Source organism: Carya illinoinensis, chromosome 2, assembly GCF_018687715.1.
Source record: "Carya illinoinensis cultivar Pawnee chromosome 2, C.illinoinensisPawnee_v1, whole genome shotgun sequence".
Taxonomy (NCBI): Eukaryota; Viridiplantae; Streptophyta; class Magnoliopsida; order Fagales; family Juglandaceae; genus Carya; species Carya illinoinensis.
Window position 1 is genome coordinate 7,420,225 of NC_056753.1, and position 15,757 is coordinate 7,435,981.

The 15,757-nt window shown below is 35.0% G+C and overlaps 1 protein-coding gene across 1 annotated transcript; it reads right to left on the reverse strand.

The window, feature by feature from the left end:
- Positions 1–1,046: 1,046 nt before the first annotated feature.
- LOC122299563 (mitochondrial adenine nucleotide transporter ADNT1) lies at positions 1,047–15,028 on the reverse strand. Its single transcript, XM_043109937.1, has 8 exons — positions 14,615–15,028; positions 13,699–13,747; positions 13,076–13,239; positions 12,478–12,515; positions 11,649–11,761; positions 4,169–4,282; positions 2,434–2,778; positions 1,047–1,411 (listed from the first exon to the last, which is right to left on the reverse strand). Exons 1-8 carry the CDS (start codon positions 14,767–14,769, stop codon positions 1,328–1,330), a joined length of 1,062 nt encoding a protein of 353 aa, XP_042965871.1. The 5' UTR covers positions 14,770–15,028; the 3' UTR covers positions 1,047–1,327.
- Between the last annotated feature and the right edge of the window lie 729 nt (positions 15,029–15,757).

The window sequence follows — 15,757 nt, forward strand, 5'->3', positions numbered from 1 at the left end:
ACTCATCGTTCTGGTCGTTGGTGGGTGAACCTGATATCGAATTAGGATTGGCTAGAGATTTGTTTGGTCAAAGGGAGGTATGAAAGTAGGGTTGAATTCCAGCCTATTCAAGGGAATTGTCCGGTTAACCTTGGCTCAATTATATCGAATCAAGTTCGAGTTTTTCTAAACTGACCGCCAACATGCCTAAACTTTTACTGACCAAGGTATACAAAATTACGAGCAAAGTTTACGGAAAAGTGCAAGAGGCCATGAAACCAAAGCTTGCATATCAAGATAACTCACCCAAAGGTGGGGGAAGAAATATGAGTAGCTAGCTCTTTTGACAAACACCAAGGTTTCAAACGACGACACCTGATTCCAGATACCATTACTGGATGTCTTTTACAGACCTTCAAAATGTACAGTAGTCTCGGTTACAAACAAAGCTCCATCTTTCTTGTCATCCAGTATGAAGATGTTGATAATGTATTATTTCTCAACAGCCTATTCTCCAACATCAAAGATTTTTTATGATGGCTTCGTCTTGCTCTACCCAATAGAAAATTTCTTCCAAGATGAAGAAGAAGACACGTTGCCAAGAGAATAATTTTAAAAAAAGAAAACGAAAAAGAGGCAAAAATGCTTACCTTACAGTTGCTGAGAAAAATGTTATTATGCATATCATGTTCTCATAATCGACTGCGGTGAAAAGCAAACCACAAAACAGTTCTTAGTTTCTGCTCTCTTTGTTTTCTCATCAAATACCTATATATAATGTAGTGTGACAAATGTGAAAAATTGAGTTTATATTTCGGGACACCTCTAATCCCATCCTTCAGGTAATTCAAACCCACAAGATAAAATTACATAATATACTGAAACCATTTGGGAATAGAGCATTATTCATCCTCGTAATTTTCTCTGTAACTCTGTTACCGTAAAGATAGATTCAGCCTTCAACTTCATCCCCAATTAAACAAACGATCTGTGTGTGTGTGTGTGTGTGTGTGTGAGAGAGAGAGAGAGAGAGAGAGAGAGAGAGCTCAGGAATGAACCACAGTAACTATCATGGAGAAAGCGTTCTGTGTTATTATGGAAGGGCATGCAAATGCGTTCTTGCATTGTCAAAATATTTATTTGACCTGGCATATCGATAAGAAGCCGAAAGCTAAAGAATATCCAGAAGGAAACATCGATAGGAAAACAAGGGAAACCATTTATAAACAGACTTCAGCATGCTTCTAACTCATTATTGGAGAAACGAGAAGGAAAAAATTACCCCTAGTTTACCTCTCTATTTCCTTACCTACAATAAAGAGAATATTTGTTCAATAATTATCACACTTCAGTCTGATATTCTGATCTCAACTCCCAGAATGTCCTTCACCACCTCGTATGTCACAAATGCAATAGCTATAGATGGAACTACCTGGAAAAGTAGGCAGCACATCAAGCAAGTACTTAATGCATGGAAAGATATGTTCATTAAACTCTGACAGATGGATATTAATTTCATGAACAAACTAAATTATCTGAATTTTTATCAGTAACATTTCATTCAAAAACTTGATTTGTAAAGAAAAAAGTCCACGTAAACCTTAAGTAGACCGTAGAAAGTGGAAATTGTAGGCAATCATGGGTGTATTCGCATCTTAGAGGCACACTTTGTGGGTAAATTTAACAAGCAAGGTACCGATTTTCAATATTTAAGAGCTGAAAAGGAAAACTACGCTTTTACAGGTCATAAAAAGGTATGACTCCCCGAGGCACAAAGGACCAACCTCGTTGTATAACCATCCTTCACTTCAAACCCTGAACATCAATCACAGTAGTTGTTCTACACGTACAAGGAACCACATCCTAGACTCTGAAGAATAAATACCTCCACAAAAGGGATAAATGCAGCACTTAGGGGCCCACATCTGGATGAACCTTATGTTGGAGATCCCACAGCCCAAATTTGTTAAGACTAGATGGTCGGTTCTCAACCAAATTTTTGGATAAACACAACTCTAAATCTTATAATGATTCGAAGGATCAAAACTCCCAGATAAGTTAAAACCTCGAAAGCAGCCCAATAATTCAGGCATAAGTCGTAAACAACAGATAGCAGGCTTGAGTGCTTGACGGCCAAATAAAAGGTCTACGTGCCATAGCCATTCATAATATTTAGAGGCACTTTTCTTTTTTTATTTGTTCCTCTATTCGGCCAGTGGGATTTTAGTCCTAAATCTTGATATTTCTATATTCCAGTGAAAAGAAGTGCCAAGGTGTCAGGAATAATGGAAATTCCCTTAGCAGGTGAACCGAAAATGTCAATTTTACCATCAAAAACAAAAATTCTATTTGGAAAGTGTCAAACCAATTAGACCTAAGAATATTCCCACACTTCTCAAAACATAAATCACATATACTAGGGAAAATATAGATCACATATACTAGGGGACTGACCTTCACAGAATTGGGGACCAAACCCTTGTACAATGCCCCAAAGCCCTCATGTCGAACGGTTTTCCTGAATGCATCAATCATACCAGTATATTCGAGTGGGGCCTTGTTCCTTCCATCACCAGTAACAACAGAAGCAGCATTATTCCATCCCACCATCTGCATTCGTCTACGTATGACATCGAGAGGATACGCAACCGTTTGTCCAACAGTTCCAGCAGCAGCTCCACACGCCAGCCGTGTTGTCACACTCAACTCATTGTCTTCAACCAGTCCAAATGGTTTAGTTTGAATTAAAAAATCCTTTAGAGATTCATACACGGAAAAGTTCAGACCCACATATGGAATCTGCAAACATCAAATGAAAAATATAAATTCGCATACTTCAAGAGTACATCTTTCCAAGATTACACAAAAATTGGGTGACAAATTATTTTACAAGTAAATCTCATGAGAGAAACTAAAAGTGCCTAAAAAGAATATGAGTAATTCATATTAAGCATCAGCAGAGAAGGGGACAAGAACAGAAGGCATCTGATATTTTAATTTCTCCATCCTTCATTAAACTCTTATTTCTCAGTTACATCTACACAGCAGAAGAAAATCTAGACCAACATTAAGTTTTGAAATTTATCACCAATAAATACAGATGTTTGTGTGCGCGTGTTTATGCATGCAAGTGTTTCTGTGCATGGAGGTTATACAGTATCAAAAACAGGAAACAACTGAAGCACAGGCCATTATTAGAGTGCAAAATTATTAGAGGTTTTCCAGCCCTCTCTCTCCTCCATCTCCATTCCTTTTTTTTCAGCATTACCGCAGGAACATTCCTCCAACTTTCCCATCAATTCTTTCTACCATATTAGAACAAGAAGCACTCAAAATCGTAGATCAAGAATTCAACTCATGGCTTACAGCTCCATATGGAATGTTGTGACAAAGATTATACAAACTAGTATTCTAATCTGACAATGGTCAACTGCGATAATTCTAATAGAAGGCACAGACAGATAAAAGTCATGAGCTTAAGCCATTTAGTCCTTCTAAAAGAATAAAGAAATAGACAGATAAGAGTCATGAGCTTAAGCCATTTAGTCCTTCTAAAAGGATAAATAAATAATCCTTGCAACTTGAATGACAACTTAGGCCTCGTTTGTTTTTAGAGATGAGATGATATGAGATGAGTTGAGATAAGTTAAATAAAATATTATTAGAATATATTATTTTTGTATTGGGATTTGAAAAAGTTGAATTATTTATTTTATTTTGTATGGGGATTTAAAAAAGTTGTAATGATTAAGATGAGATGAGATGAAAGTTTTGTGAAAGTGAACAAGGCCTAATATAAAGATCCATACAATAAAGTATTTAACATAAATAACGACTAATACACAACATGAGAGTAACCATTTGTAGTCTAGCCATACTTTTCAATCAAGATACCAGACTTAAGGTATACTTGGTCATGTTGAGGCCTAAAATTTCATCACCATCTCTATTATTTTGAAGAAAGAAAAATATAATCATGGGTAGAGGAAACATTGCCAAAAGTACAAGGTCAGCATGGTTGCTAAGATGACCAGGGCTTTAGCTGCATGCAGATGTCAATATGATTACTGGGAGATATTGTGCTTTTTATCTCCTACATCCTCAACGATCAAGAACACCATACAATGATCCTAGTTGTAATTATCTACTCCAAAGTAATGGCAACAAATATGAATAAAAAATTACTTACAACTCCAATAACAGAAGGAAGCCAGCCCTTATATAAAGCACGTGGGCCTTCTTCCCGGAGTACAGTTGATAGAGCATGGAATATTCCTCTGTACCGATATGGAGAATTCTGTGTCTGCAAATATAAGACCCATGAGAAGGTTAAACACTAAAAGTGGAAATTATTATGCAAAATAACTAATTATCACAAAAGGCAAGGATATTTTATATGAAATGAATTTCCATTTACTTTGATAAACAAGCTTCCTCTAAAACATCAAAAATTTAAACCACCATTGTAATCTCTTTTTGCCGCTACCATTAATCGAAGCTCTCTCTGACTTTTATGTGGGAGCAAGCAAGCATGATGTTGTACTTAACATTTTTCATCTTTTATTTGCCGATGATACCTAGATATTCTGCGGGGCAAACTCGGACTACCATCATCCTTTTCATATTTGAAAGCTGTTTTTGGGTTGAAAGTGAATTTATCACAGCTGGTTTATATGGGTAATGTTTCTAATGTGGGATAGTATGGCTAGCTATAAGGGTGCAAGGTATCCTCTATCTATATAAACATATTGGCCGACCTTTGGAATTATGTCTGTTTGAATAATGTGAATGTGAAAACTAAGCATTGACTAAATGGGTGGAAGAGGATGTATTTATCAAAAGGTGTTAGAATCACCTTGATCGAGAGTGTACTCTCTAAATTGTCTACGTATTTCCTGTCCCTATTTTTCCTTTCCACTGGCCACTAGCATGGTCAATGGTATAGAGAAGTTTCAGCAAAAAAAATTATGGAGCAAGTTCAGTGAAGACTTTGAATTTGACCTGGTTGACGAGGCTAGAGTGTGCTCCCCGATTTTTTAGGGAAGTTCAGAAATACGAAACTTTCCAAGGAAGTGGCTTTGGGGTTTTAACATGGCTGTTCTTAGGGTGGGTGGTGTTCTAATGAGGTGTATGTACAGGGTGAGGTTATGTGAAAGAGAGAGAGGAGAGGAGGAGGAGAGCCTTTTTTAGTCATACCAGACTTGAGGTGGATGATGACTTTATGACTAGATTTTGACATGACTTATGATGTGCTGACAGAGCACTCAAAGAAGCTTCCCCAGAAGTGTATAATATTGCAGATACACAGGAGGCTTTAATGGCCGACCTATTGGAGTTCTCCAATTGCTCCCGTCATGGAATGTTACTCTTTCAATATTGGCCAGGGAATGTTACTTTTTTTAGAGCAGCTCATGATTGAGAGGTTAATACCTTCACAAAGTTTTTCAATCTCCCCTACGCCACTAGATTATGTCTTGCAGGTGCCAATAAGACTCTTTGGGCCCCTTCCGAGAAGGAGAAGTTCACTGTTTGATCTTTATACAAGGTCTTTAAACGAGTCCTTCCCTTGAAAGAGTATTTCGCAAACTAAGGTACCTCTGAAGGATGCTTTTTTTGCATGGAATACTTAAAACAGATCCTCACCATATAAACCTAAGGAAACAATTTTGGGAAATTGGTATTTTAAGTGCGAGAGAAATCTGTAGACCGCCTCCACTCCATCGTGAGATTGTCATCGCCTAGGGGAATGAATTTTTCAGTCAAGTGTGTTTGGCTAGGCTTTATGCCCAGAAGGATAGTAAACCTCTTTGCCAATTGGAGAAGATTATATAGAAGCTTTCCCAGAAATGTATAATATTGAGGATACACAGGAGGCTTCAATGGCTGATCTTTTGGAGTTCTCCACTTGCTCCCGTCATGGAATGTTACTCTTTTTATACAGATCATGGAATGTAACTTCTCTCAGAGTAGTTCATGACTGAGAGGTTAATGCCTTCACAAAGTTTTTCAATATCTTCTACTTCACTAGATTATATCTTTGGGCCCTTCCCGAGAAAGAGAAGTTCACTGTTTGATCTTTCGACAAGGTCTTTAATTGAGTCCTTCACTTGAAAGAGTATTTCACAAACTAAGGCATCTCTGAAGGATGCTTTTTTTTGCATGGAATACTTCCTTAAACAGAACCTCACAATAAATAACCTAAGTTAACAAATATGACAAATTGGTATTGTAAGTGCAAGAGAGAAATCTGTAGACAACCTTCACTCCATCGTGAGATTGTCATTGCTTGGCGGAATGACTTTTCCGGACAAGTGGGTTTGGCAAGGGATTTATGCCCAAAAGGATAGACCTCTTTGCCAATTGGAGAGGATTATTTTGAAGCTTTCCCAGAACTTTATAATACTGCAGATACACAGAAGGCTTAAATGGATTATCTATTGGAGTTCTCCAATTGTTTCCACCCAGGAATATTACTTCTTTAAGATTATATCTCATGATTGAGAGGTTAATGCCTTCATGAAGGTTTTCAATCTCTTTTACTTCACTAGTGTGACTCTCCCAAATTCCGCTTGGGATTGAACGGACATATGCAGCGTTGAAACTTGCAAAACAATGTTACCTGCCCCCATTCATGACAATTAAAGATGCAATGCAACTAGCATACATCTAGCAGTATACAATATTCGCAGCGGATAATTTTTTTTCTTAAGTAATACTATACACCAAACTAAAGATATCCCAAATACTTAAAACATAATCCATACATATTAAAATGCTGAACATCTATGATTACAGCACAAGTCCAAAAGGTCTGTAATCATAAGAGTACTGGAGACCGAGCTCTTTAAGTACAAGCAGAAACTAAAGCAATTACTAGGCTAATCCAATGAGTAACTCGCACAACCTAATCAAGAATGCCATAATACTAATGATAAATTGGAGCATTGAGGCTATGAGCTTCGCGTCGTGCCATCACCGTCTCCAGTCGATCAACCTCTGGTGCACCTCCTAATCCTGACACATGGTCTACCATCCTAGGGAGAATGGACTACCATTCCCAACTTAACATACAGGTCAAAGATGCATGTATGGCAGTAACAGCATGAATGCATACATGATCATAAATAAGCTTGATGTGACTTAACATTTAACACGGCAGGAACTGACATAACTTGAACTTGAGCATAGACTGAACTGAAACTAAACTTGACATGACATAAATTTGAACATGAAATACATGAACTTGGAATCTTGTTCAATAAACTAAACTTGAGCATGAACTTAAACATGAACGTGAACTTAAACTGAACTTGAACTAAGCGTGAATTGAAACATGAACTTAACGTTAACTTGAAACATGACTGAACGTGAACTTGAAACATGAACTGACCGTGAAATGAATTCTGACATTCAAAATGATTTCGCTAGTCGTTTCGTCAGGTAAACAATCAAAATGATTCCGCCCAACATATTCCATCAGAGATACTCAGACAATCAAAATGATTACACCATGAATATTTTAATTCAGATACCCTAATAATCAGAATAATTACGCCAAGAGTACCTAGTAATACTCTGACAATCAAAATGATTAAGCCAAGAGCATTTGAGTAGAGGTATTCTAACAATCAAAATGATTACGCCGAAAGTACCTCGCATAAATTATAAATGGAGATGTTCGGACAATCATAGTGACTACATCACGAGTATCCCACACATGACTTACTGGAAAAATACTGTTTTAGAGACACTGTACTCGAGACATGACGTGAAGTGAAATGAAATGATAAATGACATGACATACGTAATGTAACATGGCATAACATGTAACATATAACATTACGCGACATGGCATAATGCGTAACAGACAACATTATGTGACATAGCATAACACATAACAAATAACTACTTCATGTAACAGATAAACGTGTAATGACATTGCATGGCATGACATGGCATATATGATAACATAAGTAAATAACCAATAATTCTTTTACCAACACATACACAATAATCTAACAGTAAGTAATAAGTTAACTTATAGTCATCGTCGCGTTTTACGGGACAAAGAACGAAACATAAGAAACTGTAAGTAAGAGTTCTAAATATTAAAAATTTTATCACTAACAATTAGAAACACGAAAAATTCTAACTTAGAGTGGGATTACCATTTTACCCTCTACATGTAAGAAAATAATCATTTTACCCATAACTTAAAAATTTCACATTCTAACCCCAAAAATACCAAACTTTACATTCCCTACGTAAATTTTGTCCTAAACTCAAATATCAACTTAGAAAAAATTAAAACCAAACACAACTATGAAAAACATTATAGGGCTGAAACTTCCAAAGGCCATCTCTTATTTTTGTTCCAATTTCTTCCAATTTCAAAACTCATGATCAAATCGAAATATTGCAACAAAGATCCTCCTATCTTAAGCTTGAAAACATGCTTAAAACATCTAACAAATATACTTCTCTTAAACACAACTTTTTAGTCAAAAGATCCAACCTTTTTAACTAAAAGGCAAACCCTTGAATCTCGAGGTTTAACCTATTTCAAAACGTCTCCAAGAACTCCAAGAATCCAAAACTTTCTTCTAACATGTTCATAACACGTTCCTAAGAACTAACATGCTTTGAATCAACACATAAAAGTCACAAGAAATCACAAAATCCACTTGAAGCACTCGGCTCCAACACTTAGTCAAAAACAGAATTTTTTTTATCAACTTTGCTTTGATCAAACACTTGATCCAAGGCATAACATGATGAAATCTTCAAACCAAAACATCATATAGTTCAAAAATGTGTCCTAAAGTAGATCCAAGCATTAAACTTTAAATCACATAGTTAAAAATAAACCAAAACATGGATCTAATTGAAAACATCAAATTTTTGACCAAACCAAGTATTCTCTTGCATAAAAATTCATATTTTTGAAACTAACACAAAATTTTCGGACTAACATCCTAAGAATCCAAAACTTTCTTCTAACATATTCATAACACCTTCCTAAAAACTAACATGCTTTGAATCAACACATAAAAGTCACTAGAAATCACAAAATCCACTTGAAGTACTCCGCTCCAACACTTAGTCAAAACCAGAATTTTTTTTATCAATTTTGCTTTGATCAAACACTTGATCCAACGCATACCATGATGAAATCTTCAAACCAAAACATCATATAGTTCAAAAATGTGACATAAAGTAGATCCAAGCATTAAACTTTAAATCACATAGTTAAAAATTAACCAAAACATGGATCTAACCGAAAACATCAAACTTTTGACCTAACCGAATACTCCCTTGCATAAAAATTTATATGTTTGAAACTAATACAAAATTTTCTGGCTGACATCCTAAGAGTTATATCAAATAAATTTATCAAAACCATTGGAATAAGAATAGACCACAAAAGATCCAAATTTTCTTAAAATAAAAACTATTTTTTGTCTTCCAGTTTCTAACATTTTAAATCTAAGAAAATATTTCATCAAAAGTTTTAATCATGCAACTAATCTCCAACAAACATTCTTATAAACACGTTGACAATACTCCATAAAAATTTCGTATCAAGATTTATCCATTAGCTTTGTTAAAAACTACAAAATACAACACAGTATCCAGATTATCGCCCAGATTGATCTTTCCATGGTTAAGACAACTTTTGACCAATCAAATGACCATAAAATCAAACAAACAAAATACCCACGGAAACTAGACTCAAAGACAAACAATATTCATGAAGGAATCATTGTGAGAAAATACTTACAAGGGTTCAAAAATCAGCACACAAAAAGACTCAGAAAACTGCCTGAGAGAGCTTCTAAGTATTCTTTCCAAGAACATAAATGAAAAAGAGTAAAGTGAATGAAAGGATGACTTGCAAGTCTAATACACTAGAGTTTGAAATGCTATCAAGCTCAAATCCAATTTTTCTTGGGCCAAACAAATTTGCAAGGTTTAAAAACTTGGATAATTATGTCATAACATGAATTTGAATAATTAATAACATGTGGAAGTGATTTAATCAAGTTATTAAACACAATGCTAGAAATCAGATCAAATAAGGTTTGGAGACCAACTTTAGGGTTTGAGAAATTATTTAGAGTTTCGGTTTCAACCAAGTTTTTTGGATCTCAATTGGATTCTAAAAGTTTAGGATTTCACTAGGGTTGAAACCTTCTTTGGTTTGGCACAATTGGGATGGTTTGATCGAATAGGATTTTGCTTAGGTGGCATGATCTCACACCTTGATTTCCTTCATAATCTATCTCATGTTCCTCTTGATACCAAGTGTCCATTATTATTTACCAAGTGTAGCTAAAATTTTGTCAAGTGTCCAAATAAAACTTCTCTAACCTAATTTGGACATTTCACGGTATGATTTTGAAAATACTGCACTTGGTGATGCTATTGAGGTTACAATTCACTCTAGGAAAAGTAAAAATAAACTTTGCACTGTAAAATTTTAAGCATACACACTAACCTAACTGTACAATTCATTTATCGAAAATCAATTCCGAACTGCCTCAAAATAAACAAAACGCGTTTTCTAACAAGCATTTTGTCATAAAACTGAAAATGGAATTACTGTGCCATAAAACCCTAAATAATCAACTAAGTCTCTAAAGGTGCAAACTATATCTCATTCTGACACTTCTAACTACTGCAAATAAATAAAATAGTGAGTGGTAATACTGACTATAATAGCAGACTAAAACCTACGCGAGTGGTTGATTCGTGAAAACTTTGAGATTCCTAATACTGATAGAAATTCCACCTTTGAATTTCTAGCGAGATGTTACAACTAGATTATGTCTTGTATGCACCAAGAAGACTCTTTGGGCCCTTTCTGAGAAAGAGAAGTTCACTATTCGATCTTTCTAAAAGGTCTTTAAATGAGTCCTTCCCTTGAAAGAGTATTTTGCAAACTATCTTCAAATGAGTCCTTCAATTGAAAGAGTATTCCGCAAACAAAGGCATCTCTGAAGGATGCTTTTTTGCATGGAATACTTCCTTAAACAAATCCACACCATATATAACCTAAGTTAACAACTATGAAAAATCAGTTTTGTAGGTGTAAGAGAGAAATCTGTGGACCACCTTCACTCCATTGCAAGATTGTCATTGAGCAGAATGACTTTTTTGGACTAGTGGGTTTGTCTTGGCTTATGCCCAGAAGGATAGTAGACCTCTTTGCCAATTGGAGGGGATTATATTGAAGCACATAAAGTGCAATGGTGTGAAAGATGGTCCCTATCTATCTAGTATGGTGAATTTAAATGGACATGAATTGCACAAATTTTGAAGATCAAATGTAGCTGATAGAGGAGCTTAAAACTTTTTTTTTTCCAATACTTTATTCCTTTGAGCAGCTTGCCTTAATTTTAACAGGCTGAGTTTTCATGACTTTCTTAAACGTCTTTTTCTACTTTTAGTTAGGTGGTCCCCTTAAAAAAAAAAAAAAAAAAAAGTGAATCCGTAGTATAACGTTGTGTCCTTGGGGTATCCCTTTTTCGTTCTTTAACAATAAAATCTTCAATTACTTAAAAAAAATAAAAAATAAAAAATAAAATAAAATAAAATAGTGATGCTGATTCACAGAAACTTCCAAGAACGTATTTACTTCAAGCTATTAGAGTTAGAAAACTATGTACCTGTACAGTTAACCTGCCTCGTACCAAGTCCATTGGGTAAGTTGCAGACATGGCAATTATTCCAGCACATGCCCCAGCCCCGAGACGCAAGAGAGGAGTGAGCTGAGCATCTTCTGCATGAGATAATGAGAAAAGTGCATTATACAACCGGCATGTCCACTAACTACCATCTTTCCATTTATGAATCCTAAGGCACAATAAAGTTCATCATCGAATTAGAATAATGAAGTCCATCTGTAGGCCATAGGCATAAATTTATAGGTTCTAACCTGAAATAGTAGAAACAAGTGCAAAGCAAGAGAATGCACTATTCACATGTATGCTCATGCTTTATTAAATCCTACCCTTATCAGAATGGGGTATCACAATCTCCCATCCTCAAATTCCCGACGTCCTCATCTGGCCAGTCTGTCGTAGGTGGCAAGGCTAAAGTCCCACATTTATGGTTGATATGGCTCTGATACCATTTGTAACGCCCCAATGGAAGGCCCAAGCCACATGGTTTATACTCTAAAAGAACTAGTCAATGATACAATTGGAGCCACATTGGAACCATTTTAAAGAGTAAAAACTTCTTCTTCCCAAGCAATGTGAGGTCGCATACACTACCTACCCTTATCAGAATGGGGTATGACAGCCCATCCCATTGTTCTTGTATCAAGTATAGCGCCCCCCAACCCCCCCCCCCCCCCCCCCCCTGCGTCTCTTCATTCTTCTCAAATCAAAGCAAATTATTATGTTTCAACCAAGTCTCCCAATGAGTCTTACTAATGCAAAAAAAATTACACAACCCATTAATGTGAAAATATTATGGTCAAGATGGACATACCATTGCCAGTTTTCTGCTGATATAGACGCAAGATTCCCCTACATAGAAATTAAAAAATAAAATAAAATAAAATAAACATAATCAGTTGTCCTCACTAATCAATGGATATTCTCTTTCTAACCATACAATTACTAATACGCCTATGCAATATCATAGAATGCATAGCTATACTACTTTATGGGAGTTAATGGCGAAAACATTCAAGTTTAGGTCATCACACAATATCATTACTTCATATTGATATGACCCAGACAAGCACATAATGTAGAAAGTATCTTAAGGGTATATAATATATAATAGTTTTCATCTCCTTAAGAAAGTTTTATGTGATTCAGCATTATAAATACAATCACTAAATTCATACATGACAGCTAAATCTTTAAAATTAACAACACAACCAACAAACATAGTTTGGCTCAAGTTCATGTTTCACTGAATTACCAATCAAAAAAAGTTCATGTTTCACTGAATTTGCTAACAATAGGAGATTAAAATTCATATATTGGACCCCAAAATAAAATCCACAAAGACAAATTAAAAGCATATAATGGATAACAAAACGCAGAACTTAACATAGGTTCTGAGCAGAAAACCTTACTTTGAAGCCTGTTCATAGCTGAAGAACTTGACTGCAGAATTTGGAACAATACGTGCACAATTAGTACCATTTCCTTTGAACAGTCCACGAAAACCCTCAGTTCTCCATATATATTTCAACCCTTGAATTGTTCCATTGTATTTTATGTTATGGGGATTCTGAACCTGCATATTGCCTGAGCTAATTAACATATCATAAATATTTCCCTCAGAATTTCACTTATCAAAAAAATTTCACTTGGAAAAGAAAATTTTCCATACTAATGAATTTGGGTCCATAAACATATATTCCAAATTGCAAGATCTTGTAGCACTTACTAATGGGGCCTTTACACTGAAGAAATTAATTATAGACACTAAAATAATTAGATCTCTCCTCTTCATTAAAAAATTTGGGATTCATGATCCTAAGAAAGATCGGTGCATGATCATAGAATTTTTCTATCAGGTCTCAATGGCTCTTTCACAATATCTATTTCTAAATAGTTCCCCATAGATCCTTTCTATCCATATGACATGAAATAATGTAAAGAAGGGGAAATGTCCTGTCAAAGTGACTGCATATATAAACAAGCATAACTATGAATTGCAACTAAAAGAAAGAATAACTGAATATAAACCAACCTGGAGCAGTATTTTCAATCTTTCCAAGGGAGCAACAGCTGTGCGTGACCTGCATAGACATGAAAACTGGTCATTCTATGGAATGGCAGTACCGTGAGAATGGGAAAGAAATGTGCAACATGCTGTCTCAGCCATCATTCAGCAATGCTTAGGTGCAAACATGAACTGGTTAATAAATATTTCCACCACAGCAAGTTAGAAGTTAGTGATACCATAGTTTGCCAAGGCAGCTACATTTTATAAAACTTGGAAATTTCTGGAGGAAATAAAGTAATTTCCAAGTTTTTCTAGTCACTTCTTATGAAAATGGGATGATTCTTTTCTCTCAGGTCCCATATGGGAATAGCAACTAAATATTAACAATCTTAAATTTCTTTTTTTTTTTTTTTTTTTTTTTTTGATAAGTAACAATCTTAAATTTCTTTCTTCTCCCAACAACTAATAAAAATCTCAGTTTCAGTTGATTATCCTACTTTATTTTCACAACCAAGCATTTGAGTCTTGGAGAGGTTAGAGATTAGGTTGGTTTTTTTTTTTTTTAATTGGTACCGTCCGGGAACGGCATCCCAACTAATCCCAGGTGTGCACAGGCCCTCAAGGAGTTTTTCACATGTGCGGGAGATTTCGTTTCCTTTTGTTTTCACCAGTAAACAACCAGAAACACAAAAGAATCAGTTTTTCAGTCTTGATCACCCATTTTTCCTCAGCAATCCAAATATGCAAAAGGCATTTGACTACATAGCTAATAAGATTCAATCCTTCCATCCTCTTTTCCAGATTTTCCAATAGTCAGGCAAAATTAAATAAATAACAGACCACAAAAGATTCCGCCCCCCGCCCCAGGAGTTCCGTTTCCATTTCCTTCATAAGAAAAACTCGTATAAAAGAAAAACAAAAGAATTAAAATGCAACTCACACGCCTCCAGCGACCCCACCAGCGACCAGAGACTTGCAAATACTGAGAACAGCATAGCTCGGAGCCCTCACACCCTCTCTAGCCAGTTTCGCCTCCTCCGCCAAATTCACGATCGTTGACACCGCTGATTCGCTCTTCACATCCTCCGAAGCCATTGGAAGAAAATATGTGTGTATATATATATATATAGTTAAAGAAAAAAAAAAAAAGGCTCTCAGGGAGGATAGAACAGCGAAAACAGACAGAGTCCTAACGTCTTCGTTTCGCTGACGAAATCGGCTCTTTACGTCTTCGTTATTTTTCCGGTGATCACACGGATCAGATGTCCGGTGATATGATATTGAAAGGCTCGAGCCTCTCCGCGGTTCAGAGTTCACTGTGCAGTCGCAGGTGTGGTAGTGACGGTTCAGGAGTGCAGAGTGAGGTTTTAACCGTGCGATTGTGACGCCGTTTGCGTGGGGCCTAGGGAAGTGTCGTCTACGGGGGTTGTTGAGAAAGGAGCACTAATAAATTAATAATTCCAAGTTATTTAATCATGAGATAAAATGAAATGGTTTAAAATAATTTTAGATAAAAATTAAAAATTAAATAAAATATTATTAATATATTATTTTTAATATTATTATTATTTTAAAATTTAAAAAAGTAAATTATTTATTATATTTTATATAAAAATTTTAAAAAATTATAATAATAAAATAAAATAGATTGAAAGTGTTTTTTTGGTCTAATGGCCTCTTAAACTACTATTTAAACAAACTTTATTATAAGTGTTTGTATAATATAATTTGATTTTCTTTTAAAATAAAAAATGATTTAAAAGATAATATTTTAAAAATTTTAATTCTACAAATTAAATATTAAACAATGGTAGAGTCAAGAAAACCCATCGAGGAATTTTACCGACAGTGTAAATTTTTTTTGTTTCTTTTTCTAAAGCATTTTTATGCATTTTTTTAAAATAAAAAAATAAACAAACACAATACTAAAAATAAACAAAACAAATTATACAAAAAAGAAACATAATCGCTACACACTTCGTCGGTGTACCTATCATTTTTTTTAAAATATTATTATTTAAGTTATGTAAATAGTATACTTAATATTTCAATTTAAAAATAAAATGACTCTAAGTAAAATACT